The sequence below is a fragment of the Merops nubicus genome, unplaced genomic scaffold (genome assembly GCF_000691845.1).
Source record: "Merops nubicus isolate BGI_N331 unplaced genomic scaffold, ASM69184v1 scaffold30298, whole genome shotgun sequence".
NCBI lineage: Eukaryota > Metazoa > Chordata > Aves > Coraciiformes > Meropidae > Merops > Merops nubicus.
The window spans coordinates 1-19,258 of record NW_008626867.1 but is presented as its reverse complement, the minus strand read 5'-3'; the positions used below and the strand labels follow the sequence as shown (position 1 = coordinate 19,258).

Genomic DNA, 19,258 nt, shown 5'->3' with positions numbered 1-19,258 from the left:
CCACCAGGGAAGGGTGCAGCCTGGATGGGGCAGAGACCAGTGCAGGAGTGCATAGGTTAGGGTGCAGTTAAGAAGTGTGTGGCCAGCAGGTCAAGGAGGTACTCCTCCCCCTCTACCCTGCCGTAGTGAGGCCACCTCTGGAGTATAGTGTCCAGTCCTGGGCTCCTCAGGTCAAGAGAGACAAGGAAACTACTGGAGAGAGTCCAGTGGAGGTTACAGAGATGCTGAGGGGCCTGGAGCATCTCTGTGCCAGGAAAGGCTGAGAGCCCTGGGGCTGTTCAGCCTGGAGAAGAGAAGAATCAGAGCAAATCTAATCAATGCTGATCAAGAGCTAAATGGTGGAGGACCAAGTGATACTCAGTGACAGAACAAGGGGCACCAGACACAAACTGGAACCTTGGAGGATCCATCTGGACGTGAGAAGAAATGTCTTTGGTGTGAGGGTGGCAGAGCCTGGAGCAGGCTGCCCAGAGAGGTTGTGGAGTCTCCTTCTCTGGAGGGATTCCAAACCCACCTGGATGTGATCCTGGGCACCCTGCTGCGAGTGACCCTGCTGGAGCAGGGGGATTGGATGAGATGCTCTCCAGAGGTCACTTCTGGTGTGGGAACTGGAACGATGTGATAAAAGAAATAACTCTGAGTAAGATAGTTGTGCTGTGTGGTGGCTAGGAAGAGGGAGCTCTGGGAGCTAACAAGCAGGTCACTGTAGTCAGTGTCCTTCATCTCTCCTACAGCTGGGGAGGTGCAGCTTTCTCCAGGCTTTGTGTTGTGCAAGGAGAAAATGACTACAAAACATGGTGTGGTTAAACACCACAGTTACAGAAGGGGGAAAAAAAAAAAAAAGAGGTTTTCCTTCTTCCCGTCTGGCCTGGTTCCAGACTACTCTTAAGATGAACAATGGTTTGTTGGTTTGGGTGTCCTCAGCTGAGCACCAGTTCCTGTGTCCTTCTTTCTCAGGCACGTCAGTTTTAGTTTCTGTTCTTCTGTTTCTAGTGAATCGAGGGAGGGGAGTGTACAGAGTGTGCCTTTGCTGTCTCCTGTTTCCCTGGAGCAGATCAAAGGTGTCAGTGACAATGGGACTGCAAACTGTTCTTTTCCCTGCTGTCCTGGCATCTCCAAATGCTAGTAACCAGATTGTGTAGCATCTAGTAAGTTTGTTGACTTCTATAAGAAACTGCAAAGTAAAGACTTTATGAAGGGTCTAGAGCCCAAGTGTGGTGAGGAGCAGCTGAGAGACCTGGGGGTGCTGAGCCTGGAGCAAAGGAGGCTCAGGGGAGACCTTCTGGCTCTCCACAGCTCCCTGACAGGAGGCTGGAGCCAGGTGCAGGTTGGGCTTTTCTCCCAAGGAACAAGACAAGAGGAAACAGCCTCAAGTTGCACGAGGGGAGGTTTTGGTTGGAGCTGAGAAACTATTTCTTCCCCTTGAGGGTTGTCCAGGGCTGTGCCAGGCTGCCCAGGGCAGTGGTGGAGTCCCCATCCCTGGAGGGGTTTCCAAGCTGTGGAGATGTGGTGCTGAGGGACATGGGTCAGTGGGGACCTGGCAGTGCTGGGGGAATGGCTGGACTTGATCATCTTAAAGGTTTCTTCCAACCAAAGTGATTCTGTGTCTCCTCAAAGAAGCCTAAAATGTTAGATGATTCTGAAAAGATTTTATGAAAATCTACAGTGCTCTGCAGAGCTGCTCCTTGCCTCAAGAAGCCTGTGAAGTGCCACATTCTCTCTCCTGCTCACTTGCCTTTTTCAAATATGTGTCAGAGAAGAGGGATTGAAAAAACCCCAAGCATCTGTAGCGGGTTCACTGCGAGTTGTCTCAGTGGCTGGTGTGCCTGTGTGGGTTCTCGGGTGTCTTGTCGGGGTACTGCTCCAGCAGCAGGTCACCATGACCTCTGCTCACCTCGCTGTGCTGCTTGACTCACTGTCAACTTATTTTGCACATCAGGCTTCTTTTTTAATCTTCATATCCTAAAAACAGACATTTTGTGGCAAAAACACAATTAGAAAATCATATATGGAATTCAGAATATTAGGCCTCCGCAAAATCTTCATGAACAGCTAAAATATCAGCTAGGCAGGTTTGTTTTATGGGAGGCATTTCAAAATTTATTTATATGAATAAAAAGTTATCACTTCTTAATAAATTAGTTATTAGGAAGCACTAAACTATTTGATGTGGAGGTGCAGGAGGAGATTTTAAGGCAGGACTGCCAGCTCCAGTATTTATTTCTGCCCTTCACCAGCACAAGACAAATGTGTGTGCATTTGAGGGGGTCTGTCCACAGGAACTAGTTGCTGAATTGGGGTAATAAAACCATCTAACACACTGACAATAAAAACATTCTTCTTGAAATACAGAAAGAGATTTTCTTTATGAAACAAGCATCAAATGTTATGTTTGCCACTGTATTAAAATAAATGAGTGTGAACAAACAACATTTTTTTTTAATCGCCTCATTTGATCATAGTGGATTCCAATTAGTGGATTTACATCATATAAAATCAGTGTGGAGGAAATGAGCCAGATCTACAGTGTCCATGGTATGGGGTGGGGTATGTTGTTTTTTTTTGGTTTAGTTGTTTGGTTTTTTTTTTTCCCCACAACCTACTCTGAAGCTCTGAAAACTCTGAAACAAACAGCAAACAAAAAACCCAACCTACCAGAATTTGTAACTTTTCACGTTTCAAAAAGATTTTCCTTTCTGCAACCAATATTTTGAAGATGCTTGTGTAGTGTATTTATCATAGAAATGTAAATGATTGACCATGTCATGTCCTAGCAGCCATCTGCAAGAGCTGAAGGTAAGCATTAGTTTCCACTGTTGTTTCTTCATTCTTGTGTCATGATTTGCTGCAAATTATCTCTGAGTTATGTTCTGCCAAGAAGGTGAATTTGATGGCTGGTTTCTTTCCACTTCTCAGACTCACAATGCATCATCCAGTTAGCCACAGATGACAGGTCCTGAAAAATGCTCAGTGCAGGGTAAGGTCTGGTGAATAACTGTCTAATCAAATAGACTCACACAAAAAAAAAAGGCAAATCAATAATGCCATGTGATTGTTTTTTTTTTTTCTGTATTCTTAGGGGTGGGAGAGCTGCAAATAGCACGTGCTCCTGAAGGAGAGGCACTGGTGTCTGTGCTTTCATCTTTATTACCAGCCAAATCCTTTCCTCCACTGAATCATAGATAGGGAATAATTTTTCTCACAGTCATTGCAGTTTTTCTTTAGCCACTTTGTAGTTCCAGGTTTATCTCTGTATGCATTTAAACTGCTGGCTGTGCACATGAAATCTGTCTTTTAAATCTTTTGCTGCTTCATAGGCTACTTAAATTACTAAATATAAATTTAGCAGTGGTCTGCTGACATAAGACTAATGAGAGATGATTGAAAAACTCAGGCGGCTGTAGGGGTGGCTGGGAAGTTGGAGTGGGGAATGTTCACACTCTCCATAGGAAGAAGGAGCAGTATTTTCATCCACATGAAGGGTCTTTAATGACACTTTAAAGACCGCTTTGAAAATCCAAAGAGAGAATAGTTTCCTGTAGTTTTAGGTAGGCTGCAGTTCAAATATCCACTATTCATCCTACAAGTACTGTTGAAATATTTTTTATGAATTCCAGCTGTGGTGCTAAGAATTTGAAGGGTGCGAGCTGGGGAACGTAGCGTTGGTGTTGGAACAGAATGTGACAGACGGGTGAGACGAAGCAATGGCTCATTAGCGCTTTTCAGCAGCCTCTAAAAGTGCAAGAGGAAACAGATGAATGGGATGGAAAGAACAGCATCCTAGTTCCCTTCAGATGGAGCTTGGGATAATGCTGAGTTTCAGTAAGATTAGTTACAGAAGAGCCCCACTTTGCTTCTTGAGGAAAAGCAGGAATCTATATGTTAAAGGAAATATATTTATTATGTTTTGTTTCATCTGCTTGGCCTAAACACTTTGGGGAGGAGGGGGAGTGATCTGTCTTCAAGGAAAATTAAGGTCAGAAGCTCCATTTTCTCACATTCAGTTCTCGCAGCCAATAGGTACGTGACGATATTTCCAGTCACTTTTAATACAAAGGAGAAGCAGATCTGTAGGAACAATTCTGACTGATCCAAATTAGCTTGGGTTCAAAAAGGCAGGAACACATTCAGAAAGCTCAGGCTGAAGGACCAAATCCTTCGATGCCAGAGTGTGAACCCTGGCTGTGGCTGGGCAAATGCCACGTAAGCATCCCTCTGACTATAGAAGCGCTTGGAACACGGTACAGGAGGAGTGGGGGGAGCAGGGCTTGCTGAGATAGCTTTCTTTCACTAATTAAGCACTTCATAAGGTCTTGGAAAAGATAGTTGTCATGTTTGCATGGCTTGTTCAGTTGCTGGCTTCTCTTGAGGCCACTGAGGATGTTCTAGATCTGTACAACTCCAAGCTATTTAGAACCTGGTCCCTTGTCTTGTTTTCTCTGTGCTTGTTTTATAGACAAACATGTAAGAACTAACAGACCAGAGGTCCAGAAAGCCCAGTCCTGGCCGTGGTCAGCAGCATATGCTGGGGGAGATAAGAACCAGGCACTCCTTTTTCTGAAGTATCCTCCCAGTTCCTGGCAGCTTTTAGTGATGTAGAGACTTCCTGGTGGCACTGGCCAGGTCTCCAAAAAGGATGTAGGTCTGCATGGCTGGAGTCCATCCCTGGGCTCCTGCCAGGCGAGCTTGTGCTTATGAGTCACAAATAAAAAGAAGAACTTTATTGTGTGTACAAAAAAAATAATTTATCTTGGAGAACATAGTACATGAAATATTATAAATAAAAATAAATGGTTCTGTTCAGTGCATGCAAGGACTGAGTATTTAGTCCACTTCTTTGGTTTCCTCAGAAACATACAGTGAGGCAAATTATTCTAACTCAGAGTGATTTTTCATGTATATATTTCGTATTTCTCACAGTTGTACTACGCTTTTTAAATAAATGTACTTAAAAGCGTCTATGTTAAGTGTACAGCTGAATTTGGTTTAGCATTCATGTTCTAAGAAAAGCCTTGGGTTTGTGAGTCTGTACCTGTCCGAATCACGATGAGAATTTTGTAAAGCTTAATAAAATGAAAACTATTTTAATCTGTCATTCTTCTGCAAGGAATTGTCTCCTGCTGGCACATGGGGACTGGTGTTGGACTTGAAGGCAGTATGTGCAGCTTACGCAGCCTTTCTGCTGCTCCCTGAGAGCAGGGCTGGGACTGCCCCAGGGCCTCTTTCTCATCAGTGACTGGTGTGATGAGTCACAGGTTGTCTTGTGTAAACCAAGCTACCTGCCACTTGTTCCCTAAACCATGCTTAAATAAAGGAAAAACAAAACTGCTTTCTGCCTGGGCTGTTCTGTGTGCTGTAGTGTGGTAATGCTGGGAGAATCAAGCCACTCGTTTGCTGTCCTCAGCTGGGTGGTGGGGAATGGACTCTCATTTCTGAAATTGGAAGCAGATAAACTTTGTAGATGTGCATTTGTTCTTAGGTAGGCACACTCATTTTGGACCAGAGACATTAGTGACACAGAACAGATTTGTACCATGACTGGCGTTGACCTAAGTACAGCTGTGCTGTTGAGTTTCTGTCCACTGGTAGCTGAGCTGGTGCTCCTGGGGCCAAAGGGTCTTGAGTAAGGAAGAGGGGCTTCTTGTCTCTAGTGGCAGAGTCTGAGCTGTGCATATCAACCTCTCTAGAAGTTCTTAACACCTGGTAGATTTAGAATAGATAGAAGAAAGAAAGTGTTGACACTGAGGCAGGTGAGCCCCTGGTCCGGGTTGCCCAGAGAGGTGGTCACTTCCCCATTCCAGGTGAGGTTGGCCGGGGCTCTGAGCAACCTGCTCTAGTTGCAGATGTCCCTGTTCCCTGCAGGGGGGTTGCACTAAATGACCTTGAAAGATTCCTTCTAATTCAAACCATTCTGTGATTCTTATATACAAAGAATATGTATAATCTTGTATGTATTTCACATGTATAGAATACTGAGCTTTTATTTAGGTGAGACCAAAATTTTAAGGAAGTATCTTGGATTTTTCTGTCATGTGTGCTTCTGAACCAATAAATTTTGAATCAGTTATGAGTTAAATGCAAAGCTGATGACTTCCAGAGTGACTGCTTACCCAGTGTGAATATAGTTCACAGCTTTGGGGCTCTTTCAGTGGGAACTTGACCAGTTGGTGCTGTTTACAAAGTAGGAGCTGGAGCCTTTGTTCAGCACCAGGTTGTTGGCCAGGCAGCTGGGGAGGATGCAGGCTGGGTGCCTGAATCCCTGAACCGCAGTTCTGGGCGGATTCCCTGCCCAGTGTTTTGCAGACACTATGGGCTGTGTCTGTGGGAATCCATCCAAGTAAGGATGGATCACCATCCAAGGAAAGCATCCCCAGCGTTGGTTCTTTTTCTTTGGTTCTTCACATCTTGTCTTTGTACATGTTCTGTGCTCTGTCCTTACCACAACAGAGTCTCACATTGTGGAGAGTATGATGCTGCTGAAACTCGGAGGTGTAGGGGAGGCAGCCGCTGCCCTTACCCCCCGTTCTCCCATTTTGGAGACAGGGCTGGTCGCATGTGCTGCCTGAAAGGTTGCTGTCAGCTTTATGACCGTGGTAAGATCCACTGTGCATCACCCAGATAAGTACAATCAAACATGAATGCCTCCGAGATGGATTTGAACTGGAGATTGTTTAAAAAATGGTACTTCTTAGAGCTTCAGAATGAGTATCAGTATTACTGAGGGTGAATCCTTTTTTTGTAGGTTTTGCATATTTTGCAAGAAGCTTTGTTTTCATTACTGGAGAACATTTTTACATAAACATTTAAATATATCTTCCTTTATTCAGCAAGTTCTCAGCATAAATTTCCATTTGTATCACCATTCTCCTTATTAGTTTCCTCTTTTTAAAAAACGTTTTTCACACTTGATTGAAATCTGTATTATTCAGTCTCTATGGGCATGGGTCTGATCCCTCAGACTTCCTGCTTACCAGCTCCCTTTGACTTTGTGGGAACTCTCACTAGAAGGGACTAGCAGAAACCAGCCATATAATTGAATCCATCTACTCCCTCATGAAAAACTCCTGTCCAATGCTCAGTCATTATGAAAACTTCTCAAAACAGAGGAAAAGAAACAGTGCTGGAAGAGACCACCCAGAGCACTAGAACCAAAGTAAGCATTATCCCTCTCCTTTGCCTTTATTCTAGAACTTGTGTCCATACTCCCACATCTAGGAAGAGGAAAGAAGACCACAGTAGATAATAATTACCAGACATCTTCTTTATAAAAAGAAAAAAAAAAAATCAGAAAGATACATTTGTGGAAAACTCTGTAGCAGCCATCCCCATGCAAAGGGCACTCTCTCTCCCTCCCTTTTTTGTGGTGTCGGTCTACAGCAATTTGATCTTAAACTGTTTTAACAAAGCAGTCGCATTGCAGGAGAACTTGCTTTTGTCAGTGTTACATTGCTGGCACATGTTCTGTCTAACATCTGCCTGGTGTGTGAAGCCGAAGTTTCTCCTTTTCCTGTAGGCGTTCAGAGCCTTTTACTTCACACAGCAATGTCAGGGTGAATCATAGAATCACTGTGGTTGGAAAAGACCTCTAGGATCATCAAGTCCAACCTTCATCCCAACATCTTCCTAACCACTAGACCGTATGGACCATGAAGGTCAGGAAATTAAAGTTGAATTCCTTGGCTTTGGAGAAGCATACAGAACAATACATCGCTGAAGAATACCCAGTTGAAGAAACTAAAGTAAATGAAAGTAACTGGGGGTGGTCTTATCTGAACTCTGTTGACTTGGCCACTTCCCATTCCTGGAGAAGGCAAAGATGCAGCAAATGTTGCAGCTCAGTCTGGTGTCCGTTGTGTGAGGGTTTGGAGGCATATAACAGGACTTAGATAACATAGTGAATGCATGGCTTTGATTACAGTGGGAGTTGGTCAGAGAGGGCTTTAAAACCCTCTCTGACCAGAAAAGAAGAAGAGAAGAAGTTTTGGCAAGAAGGCTGTCACACAAACACGGGTTTTAAATAGTTGTAAGCTGTCAATGATTTATCTCTGTTCAACAGTAAGCATGGACACTCAGTGGCTCTTTCCCAGGGAACTGAGGGGAAATGCGGTTGGCTTTCCAGGCACAACACTGAAACAGTGAAAAATTACTGGAGGGTTAGAAACCACTGGTTCCCAGTGGTTTTGACAAGTAGTTAAGCTGCCCTCACCATTTATTGTGGTTGTGCACTACCATCAGACTTTGGGCACTGTTGACAGTGGCTCTGTGGAAGAGCTTCAGGGCACCTAACATCGATCTGAAGAGCACAGTCAAACCAAAGCACCTGAGGACTTGGTATCACAGGAGTAGTAGGGTTAAATAGGGTTAAATGTAGGGTACCAGTTTATTTACTAAATATTATTTGAGATGTAGTCAGCACCCAGTACACCAGGACAGGGGTGCAGCCACGGAGAGCTGGGAATGTCCCCTGATGCCAGGACTTGGAATAAGCTCTGTGCACCATTCTCCTTTGTTAAAAGGCTTTGTTTTTTTTTCTTGACTATCCACTTAGACCCTTCTATTTGCTCGTAAACTCGTAGACTCTGATGTGAATGAGCATGGAAGCTGTTTCAGTGGTGAACAATTGGGGATGTGGCAATGTCTGTGAACAGCTGCAAAAAGGAGCCCAGGACAGGGGTGGTAGTTTTTGTAGAGGCAACTTTGATTTCAGGTCATTCTTAGGTTTTCTCGAAAGGCAGGTCTCCTTGTTCATGAGCATATTTAGATATGATCAATAGGATGAGAATCAGATTAAGGTGTGTGCTGTTATATCGGTTTACAGGGCTTTGAATTGTGAAGTTACGACTATGCTTAGGATTTATAAACCCAAGGATAATATTATAAATTAAAATAGTTAAAACTAGGTGAGATTTCTTTGATATATAACTGTTTAGGAAGTTTGAATTATTTGTTACTGTGTTCTTTGAGACAAAATGGTACAGATGAAAAGAACTGGGATATATACTGGAAAACAGGCAGTGGCTGATTGAAAGTGATGGGTGGTGTGTTCTGAAAGAAAACATTTAGCTTCCAGCCTCTGAGACAAAATACAGAGTACCATGAAGTCAGTGCCAATGTTTTCTATCAAGTAGCATTAGCAGGTTATTTTCGGGTCTGCCTTCCTGAATGCTTTAGCTCTCAGCATTATGTACAAACAGTATGATTTAAAGCATTCTGTATTTACATTTAGATGAATTTGATGTTTCCTGGTAAGATAAAACAAGGCCAAACAAACAAAAAACAGCTTCTTGCTCTAAATCCAGTCTCTGCTACTGTGGGAATAGAAACTGGAAGGCTGTTCTGAAGCGTACAGCGGTGCAGCAGCATTCCAAGCTTCTCAATAAGATTCATTTGTTATTCTTAAGAAAATAGAAACAGCTGGCTGATTTGGTTTGTAAGCAGTGAAAAATCAATTCAACTATTACAAATCATTTTGCTCAGAGGTGGTGCTGTGATGTGCTGCTTTGCCTGTTTGAGGTGGGACTGCAGAGCTACGCGTCTGAGATGCAAATAAAATACAGTATGTATGAAAGTGAATTATCTTATTATAAATATAGGCCTGAAACCCATGTTTTTGTTTTCAGATTTAACAAATCAAGTAGAGACAGCTAAAATGAAGCTGCAGAAAATGACGGGCGAGATGGACCACTACAAAAAGCTGTTAATGTAAGAGAGTGCTGCTTGTCATGATCATTTGAGAAATCTATGACCAACAGAGAAAATATTTTCTCTTCCTATGAAATGATCTGTGTTTCTGACCCCCTGGCTGAGCAGGTCTGGAAGCTGGATTTCATTCCTCCAGCTGGGTTTAGTGGTACAGCAAAGAGAAGGGTTCAGTCAGCTCAATCCTACACTTTATTTCACATCCAAGTGCAGGATACTTCTTGTGAAATCCACATAACCTAAAAATGCACGTGGAAAGCAGTGCTTCATTTTTTCCCTTTGGGATGGAGGGGAGGTAGCAAAGAAACTAGTCAGAAACTTTAGTATCGAATCAGTGACTAGGATTTCTTTTTTTATTCACCCCCCAAATGTAAATTTGTGACTTTTCCCCACACACCAGCACGCTGTTGTGGTTTGTCATTGTACTGTCTTGTGCCTGTGGCTTGAAGTAGGAATATGCAAACTCTAAATTAAGAGAGCAAAAATAGAATGTCACCAAAACCAGAATGTCATCAAATACGTGTCAGAACTCACTGAAGCACAGTGACTGAAAGGAGAGTGCTCAGAGGGAGAAACTCGGCTCGCTCCATCTCCAGCCCACCCCAAAACTGCTCTGCTTCAGCTGCTGTTGCCCGCAGATTAAGGGGGGAGCAGAAATTAGTCAAAACCTGAGGAAATAAGAAAAAAGGTGCTCCTCTTCTTCAGCATCATTGTGCCATTACACCCCATTCTCCTGGGTTAGTTCTGATCATTCAGGAACAACAGCACTTTATACATCATTTTGTAACACTTGAAAACTCACTACTGAAAATAAAATTTCCTAATTCAAATATTAAGCTCAAGAGTAACAAACTACTAGTGCCAGTCCTGAGACCAGCTGTCATCAGTCATTTTGTGTGTTTGCCTGGAATTTAAACCAGGATTCAGTCTTGTGTGATGTGTACTTTAAGGTTTTGGTTCCTATATTCAACGTGTTTGATCGTAACAAAGTTGCAAATATTTGGAATGCTTAGCAACAAAGTATTTTAATGATAATACAAGTTTTGAGTCCGAAAAAAAAGGATTTCATGAACACAGTTAAACAAACAGTGAAGGGTTTCCAAATGTAATATTAAAATCTCAATGTAATGTGGGTAAAATTTAATAAAGTAACGTATTCTGTGTCTGTTTAAATGTAAATATGAAGCTTAACCATGGTTATTAATTGGTGAAATGATGACACAATGACAAGGAGCCTGCAAAATTTCCAGCCCTCTTACCTACTAAATTACTATTTCTTCATTTTCATTCATATCTTGAAACTTCCATCAGCATTGCGATATCTCATGTTCCTGTTTGCAACATTAAACTTGTGATCCTGGGTTAGGCTGAGATTACACTGGGAGCGTCACTTCAAACTGCTTAAAAATGTTAGCTAGGACGGAAAGGACTTTTTGTTGGCCTTTGCTTTTCAGCTGAAATAGAAAATGCAAGTTAGACGAGACATCATTAAATGATGTTCAGGTTACTGCATGAGTCAAGGCAATTGTTTCCTTGGACAATACACTTCTTAAAATGTTATCTTAGGGTGAAATCAACAGAACTTGATGTCTGTCAAAATGAGCTGAAAAAAATGAAATACGAAAATGGAATTTCTGAGTCGAGATAAATGCTGAAACTATTTCATAGCATGCATTTGGGAGCAGTGAGAGCAAAAATGTTATTATTTTAATGCGGATTTCATACAATCATTTTGGGTGTATTCACACAATACTTATGTGTTCGAGTCACTAGATTTAACTATTTAAAGAAACACGGGTTTGTCTAATATTTTCTAGGCACAAATTATTTGTCTATTTTATGATTTTTATGCTGTTTTTCTTACAGTCCTTTTGTGTTTATTTATACAGTATTTTTGTGTTCAAGGCACAAGATTCATCTTCATGAAGAATACATAAGGAGTTCGTCTAGTATTTTATTTTCATGGTACAATTTCTGTCTATTTAGTTTGTCTGTAAATAAGAATATAGTAAATATGACACTTTTTGATTTCATCTGTAGACTTGTGAAAGAGCTGAAGGAGAAGGAGGAATCTCTTCAAAACTGCCAGCAAGTATGCAAACATTTACAGGAAGAGCTGGCTGAGAAAGAGAGGAAAGAAGAAGATCTGAAAAGAAAAAACAGTCGATCAGAAAGCGAGCTGGAAGCACTTAAAGCTCTTCTTACACAATCAGAGGAAGAGGTGGTGATGTTGAAACACGAAAGGTAATGGGAGTGGAGGCACCACGGGCTCACCAGGATGAGGGGCGTGGCTTTGGCACCGGGCACACTGGGAGAGACCTGCTGTTCCCAGCTCTGTGTTTTGAAGTCTCTGCCTTGCCTGTGTTCTTGGGACAGTCCTGCCCTGCTGCTGCCCTCTCTCATCTCCTCCTTTTAGGGTCAGACTCTAAAAGCCATGGCAGTCCTGAGCTCATATCATGAATTTTTGGAATTCACAGGATGGATTTTTAAAAAATTCTTAACAGTATTAACAAAACTAGAATGAAAAAGGAAAAAAAAAAGGCAAAAAGCCTATAAACCAAAAGAGGTGAGAAGAGAGTCCTTGCTTTGTGCTGCTGTTTGTTATGTGAGGCTTTTAGAGCGAGAGCCCTGGAGAGTTTAAATTCCTGTAACTTGTGTTATTAGCAACTTGAAAACCGTAACAGTGCTGTAAATATTTCAAAGTGACAGGTTATTGGATGTGCTCTAGGATTTGGTGAAGCGCATGGACAACCCGCCAGGCTAGTCTTACTTTGAAGGTTGTCAGATACCAATGAGGTTTCCATTTCCCTCTAATTATTTTTCGGGAGCAGAACATAAAGCCCTGAGCTGCTGAGGGCTGTCTTCCCCAGAATGGTGTCTGGTTTGCATGCCTTCCTTTCAGACTTACCAACCTAAATCCACTCCTTTAAATCTTGCTTTGAGTGTAATCTGCATATCCAGGTTTATTCCCAACAATCACTGGCAAAATAGAAAGTGCTGTCTCCTACTTAAGACATGGCAGTCGTTATTTGTTTGATTTGTGTGCAAATGAAAAAATGCCTTCAGAAAAGTGGCTGTTGGAGCAGATAAGCATTTTCTGAGTGATGTACACCAAGAGGCATTAAACTATTTTCATATTTAAAGGCTTTGAATATTCTCTGTACTTCATTCCCTGCATGAAAAGATATTGCATGTTAATTTAAGACTATTTCCCTTCTACTTAAACCCTAGATATGTGAGTTACTCCAGTTGGTACCTTGCTAATAATCTACATTACAAGAATTTAAACTCTCCAGGGCTCCTGCTCTACAAGCCCCACATAACAAGCAGTAACTCTAACGATAGAAAGCACTCGGTGGTTTTAATTCAAAACCTAGTACAGTTTTTTAATTAATGATAGCAATATTCTGAGTTCATTATATACACCAGTTCCTCTCTTGAATATTGTAACAGCTTTTCAGTGTTCTTCAAAATTTGACTTGAGAACTATGAAAAATATTTGAGGTTTAAATAGGGGTGTGTGTGGAAGAAAGAGCAACTGTAATATTTCCTTTAAAACATAAAATTCATAGAGCAGGTGACGGCATTATGCAAATGCTAAGTAGTGATTAGCGCTGTGCCTCCGGGCTCCAGGCAGGGTTCCGGGGCTGGCTGCACAGAATACTAAACAAAAAGGAAAAGACAAGCCTGTGCCACAGAGGGTTTCGTTGCAGGAAAATGGTAAAGCACGGACCTGGGCAGAGCACCTACTTACATCTGAGTCTTTGTGCTTTCTAGGGAGTTGATGCTGATTTCACATCAGAAAAGTACAGAGCAGCTGCAGGAGACATTAAGGCAAAAGATGCAGAATGAAGAAAACTGGAAGGAGAGGGTAATGGTGGATGTGCACGTGGCACCTTTTGGATTTCTTTGTTTCTTGATTTTTTTTTTTCAGTTGTAGCTAGCTGTCATGAGTGAGTACAGTGAGGCAGAACCCCATCTCCTCAAGTGCCCACATGTCAAAAGTAATCTTAGCAGCAGAGGTTTTAGTAGGATATATCTCCACATAGGCTGGGAGTGAATGCAAAATGTGTTTGGTATGAGTGTTTAGAGCACCACATCTCCACAGCTTGGAAACCCCTCCAGGGATGGGGACTCCACCACTGCCCTGGGCAGCCTGGCACAGCCCTGGACAACCCTCAAGGGGAAGAAATAGTTCCTCAGCTCCAACCAAAACCTCCCCTCGTGCAACTTGAGGCTGTTTCCTCTTGTCCTGTCTCTTGTTCCCTGGGAGAAGAGCCCAACCCGCACCTGGCTCCAGCCTCCTGTCAGGGAGCTGTGGAGAGCCAGAAGGTCTCCCCTGAGCCTGCTTTGCTCCAGGCTCAGCACCCCCAGGTCCCTCAGCTGCTCCTCACCACACTTGGGCTCTAGACCCTTCCCCAGCTTTGTTGCCCTTCTCTGGCCACACTCCAGTCCCTCAAGGTCCTTGGAGTGAGAGGCTCAAAAGTGACCCCAGGATTCGAGGTAGAGCCTCACCAGTGTTAAGTCCAGGGGGACAATCCCTGGCGTGGTCCTTCTGGCCACAGTAGTGCTGACACAAGCCAGGATGCTGGTGGCAGCCTTGGCCACCTGGGCAAACACTGGCTCATCTCCAGCCAGCTGTCAACCAACACCCCCATGTCTGTTTCTGCTGGGCAGCTTTCCAGCTGCTGTGAAGTTCTGAGCTGGAGACTCTTAACTGGGATTGGAGAGTCCAGCTGTCTCTTCCAGTTGGATTTGGAAAGCTGTTTATCATAAAAAAATTGTGAGCATGTGAACTTTGTTTTATCCTGCAGGTTTTTCGCATAAGCATCAAAAAACCCCCAATCTGAATAGAAGAATTGGGGGGGTATACGGGGGGGGTAAGAAAGAAGAGAACCCTGTGAAGGAAAAATTGAAGACAGTGTTGAACAATAACGTTGACTTTTCTGATTTAAGCCTTAGATAATTGGTGACTAAAATTACAGTCTTTGTCTTTTTTGGTTCAGTATGTGATAAGTGTCTGAACGCTTTATTTAGTCTTAGGGAAATTTTGAACTCCTAGCAATTAAGATCAGTTACATTTCTTTTAAACCTTCCTTAACCTCTCTGTGGCAGGATATAATTTTAGAATGAGGTCACACTGTCTGGATAATCACAGTGTGTTGTTCAGCCTGACATTAAAACAAGATAAAGGCTGCTGCTAGAGAGAGCAATTACAGCTTTGGTCTCATGGCCAGTAAAATGCACTGAATGGCAAGTGCTCCAAAAATGTTCTCATCAAAAAGCATCAGCAATGTGACCAAGTGACAGAGTTGTCTCTTTCTTGGGTCAGTGTGCCATGGCATAAGTGTAAAGTGTTCCTGTTTTCTGTTTAAAAGATAAACCTTAAATGGTTTTAATGGAACAAATGGAAAAAAAAAAAAAAATCTCTTTTACAAGAGGTTTTGATTTATGGATTTTAAAAATATATTAATTAATGAGAGGCATGTGAATGGGTTTAAAGCAATTAGTAGTGATTATGCTTTCTTTGAAGATCAGCTGCCATTTTATTTCCTGCTCTGGTTATCGGCTTTATTGGCTTCAGGTGTTAAATGTGAAAAATACTTTTCTAATCTTCAAAAACAGCTCAGTTTTTTATACTGCCTTTAGTTTTTTAGTCTTTGTAATCCAGTAGCCTCCAACATGGGATCTGCTTCTGTAATAGACTTAATAATTTGTTTTTCTACTATGAGAATCCCAACTCCCATATCTAATAATGTAGAAGATATATCAATAATAATAATATTAATAATAATAATAGCCTACTTTGAGGATTTTACAAATATACCAGTTTCAAGCTAACCCTTAGTAGGGGATTCATGCCTGTTCCATGCCCAGAATTGGGTATATTCTGATTTTAAAAATAAACTGGGAATATTTCCAGTTTGTCTTTTTCCCCCCCCAAAGTGTCAGGGGGATTTGTCAGACTTGCTCCTAATTAGTGTGTGAAATTAGATAGTTGTAATTAAGCTCATTCTAGGCTTTTCTGCTTTTAATAATTTTAAGTAATTAGGCTAGTGTTGTGCATGTTTAATGATGTGCCTTTCATATTCTTCCAGCATACTGCAGTTAAGTCGATTTGAATTCAGCCTGCAGAAATACAATATTAGCATAGTGGTTTAGGGAAAACATTTTTCAAACTACAGCCCTTCAGTATTTCCTCCAGAATCCAGGCTTTTCTTTTCAAGAAACTATGGCTGAATTTTCAAATTTGGATTGAAAATATTAAATATGTGAGGTGCCTTAAAGACTGGGATATTTTACCCAGAATTTGCAATTTTTTTACTTTAATTGCTCCATGATTTTTTGTCCAGAGTTGCAAACGTTTTATATAGAATCATAGAATGCCTCTGAGTTGGAAGGGACCTCATTATGTTGAGTTTTTATTCCATAACAAGGCTGAGTGGCAGAGCATGAATAAAAAATGATTTTATAAGAAAGAGTTAACATCTTTATACTTTAATATCAAGTTAATAGGCTATTTCTAGTACAGCAGATGCCATTTATTGTGAAATATATAGTTTTGTTGCATTGGAAAATAATAAAAAGCTGAGTTTTACCTCCAGAGGAGGTAACCTGCCAGTTGATAAGTAGGACAGTGTGGGATGTGAAAACTATAGTAAGAAGAGTTGCTGTGTATCATTAGAAAATGGCCTAAAGTTCCACCAGGGGAGGGTCAGGTTGGACATGAGAAAAATTTCTTCCTCAATAGCAAAGTGGTGGAGTCCCCACCCCTGGAGGGGTTTCCAAGCCGTGGAGATATGGTGCTGAGGGACATGGGTCAGTGGGGACCTGGCTGTGCTAGGGAACAGTTGGACTCAGTGATCTGAAAGGTCTCTTCCAACCAGAACAACTCTATGATCGAAAACTACTTTGTTCCATAGGTAGAGACAGAGCTGGCTAAAGCTGAAGCACAACACATCAAAGCAATCCTTAAAGTCAAAGAAGAAGTTAAAGTGGAACTAGACACTGAGAGACAAAAACAGAAAGAACTAATCACAAAATGTCAGCAAGAATATGAAGAGCTCCAGAAGATGGTGTGTAACACTCAAGAGAAAGATTTTGTGGCATTTAACTATTCTAGTTAAAGTTAAATGATGTGGAAGTTTCCTTTTCTCACGTATTCTCTACCCACAGTTCATATATGTCCACAGATTGTAGTTGCTAATTATTTTTAAACTTACATCATTATTTTTTAAAAGCTTTGGACTGTTTCAGACTATGACAAGTTGTCACAAAACCACCCACAATGGTGTCTGCCTTCCCAAATTATTTCAACACCGATGGGGTCAAGGTCCCGTGGCCAGTTAACTGCTTTCTACTCTGTACATCACACACAGTTGGCATTTCCCAGCTACCCAGACCTACAGGTTTTGGAATTTTATATAGAAATTGAAGGATTTACCCATAGCCTTAGTTTTCAGGAGATTTGACGCATTTCTTTAGAATTCTTGAAAAATAAAATTCATACGATGAAATTATATTGTTATTTAAAATTCATTACATTGCACAGTGTTTTGGGGAGCTGGAAATACCAGTTTGGCTTAGTTCACTTTACAAAGATTTGACTATGATTTTAAACCCCTGACGAGATACTAGCTTGCAGTAAAGAAGTTAAGATTTCCCATTTTTTACCTCTTTTTTTGATCTTGGGTGCACCGAGTACTCTCTCTGTTCTTAGTGAGTTTTGATTCATTTACAACTCTCTGATATCCTTTGAGGATATTATGTAAATGCAAAGCTTTTTTTATGTCTCTGAGGGCATGTATGTTTGCATTTGTATTTTTTTTTCCTGAAGTCAACATTTGTCTGATAATTAATTCTACAGATCTAACGATAGCCACTGAATGTAGATTAATGCAATTTTTTCTAATCTAATGCAGATACCAGGATTAATATCCAGTGCCACCAACAGCTTAAGGATGGAGACAGAAACTCTTGAAAAGAAGCTCCAAGAAGCCCAGACCAAACTTGCAGAGAAAGATGAAAGAAAGGAAATTCAGAGCCTTAAAAGACAGATTTCTGAACTTGAATTTCAGCTGACTCTGGAAAAGAACAAAAATGAATCATTTCTCGCTGATATGAGGGAAGAAATAAAACACAGGTCAGATGAACTGGAAAAATTAACCCAGGAGAGGACACAGCTGATTCACAATTTGAATGAAGCTCAAGAGGAGGTAAGAACATGACCAAGAAAATGCCTTGCTATTTTTGCTTACACATGTGATTTCTGGAATCATTCAAGGCATCTCTGTTTCACACCTGATTTTGTACTGGTTTAAGAACCACTGAAATGAAAAGATTTATAAAACATGCCCATCATGATTTCATAAATACGATCTATCACAACATGTGCTATATTTTTAATCCAGCAAGCACTTAAACTGTTGCTTTTTTTTTTAAAGAATATTTTTAAGGTTCTGCAAGACATTTATTTCTTTGTCTCTTGTCTCACATCACACTACATAAACACAATTAAATGAGAAAATATTCTTCATGGTTTTGAAGTTGAAGACATTCTTTGAACCAGACAGGAGCAGTCCTCCCACTAATCTTATGCATTTTGGAAACCATTTGTAAGAAAAGCCATTGTACCAGCCAAAGGAATGAGGGTGGACACAGTCCTGTCCTGAGTGGCTTCTTCTGGGGCAGAGGTTGAGATTTAATGTGGGAGGGGGTTGTGTCCCACCTCCTGCCAGTAAAACCCAATTTCTAGTAACACCGAAATAACAGAAAGAATTAGTCAAATGTGAAGACAAATGTGACTGATAGATGTTCTTACCACAGGCATTTGCTGAATATTTGGAATATAATGGAAAGGGAGGAGAGCAAGTTGTACTGCTCCATGAGAAATGTGAAAGTCAGGGACTGTAGATAAGATTAGACTGGAATGTCCAAAGTAATTAAGTGGCGGTAATGAAATAGGTAAACAGTGGAAATTAAACTCTTCAACATGAATTAGGGCTTGGACTGATATTTATTTATTCCTTGAAAAAGGTTCAGAAACACTGTGTTAGAGAAATTAGAATGATGTTGGCAGTCATTGCGTCCCGTACAGATAGAAGAGGCTCTTGGAAAGACAAGCCCGCTTCAAGTAGTGGTCAGGAACTGCAGCAGAGCGAGGACCACACTGTTATCTTTGACCGTGAGATTCCACCAGCTCTGCTTATGTTTTTAGTTTGCCCCACTTGGAAACAAGTGAAGGAAATGAAGAAGAGCAGAGGCAACTTCTGATCGCTTCCCTCAGGCGTCCTGGTGTCTCCTGAGAGGATCAGGGGTGTGTCAACACTGCTGTGTGTCCTTTGGGCGCCTTTCAGAGAACCTGAGATACGGGGAAGTCCTGAAGGGTCTGTGGGCTCCCCGGGGCCCTGGTGTAAAGGCAGCGTCTGTTTCTGTTTGCAGAACTTTCTCCTCCAGGAAGCGGTGTGCAGAGAGCGCGAGGAGCGCTGCGAGCTGACAGCGGCTTTGACCCGAGCCAGGGAGGAGTTGCTGGAACTGAAAAAGCTGAGCAGATACCTCC

The 19,258-nt window shown here is 41.7% G+C and overlaps 1 protein-coding gene across 1 annotated transcript; it reads left to right on the top strand.

Moving 5' to 3' along the window:
• Nucleotides 1-7,646: 7,646 nt before the first annotated feature.
• LOC103778559 (leucine-, glutamate- and lysine-rich protein 1-like) lies at nucleotides 7,647-19,241 on the top strand (the record flags this gene model as incomplete). Its single annotated transcript, XM_008946151.1, has 7 exons — nucleotides 7,647-7,749; nucleotides 9,621-9,702; nucleotides 11,740-11,943; nucleotides 13,477-13,570; nucleotides 16,623-16,775; nucleotides 17,622-17,915; nucleotides 19,141-19,241. Coding segments are annotated over exons 1-7 (1,031 nt in total), but the record flags the coding sequence as incomplete, so codon positions are not given.
• Between the last annotated feature and the right edge of the window lie 17 nt (nucleotides 19,242-19,258).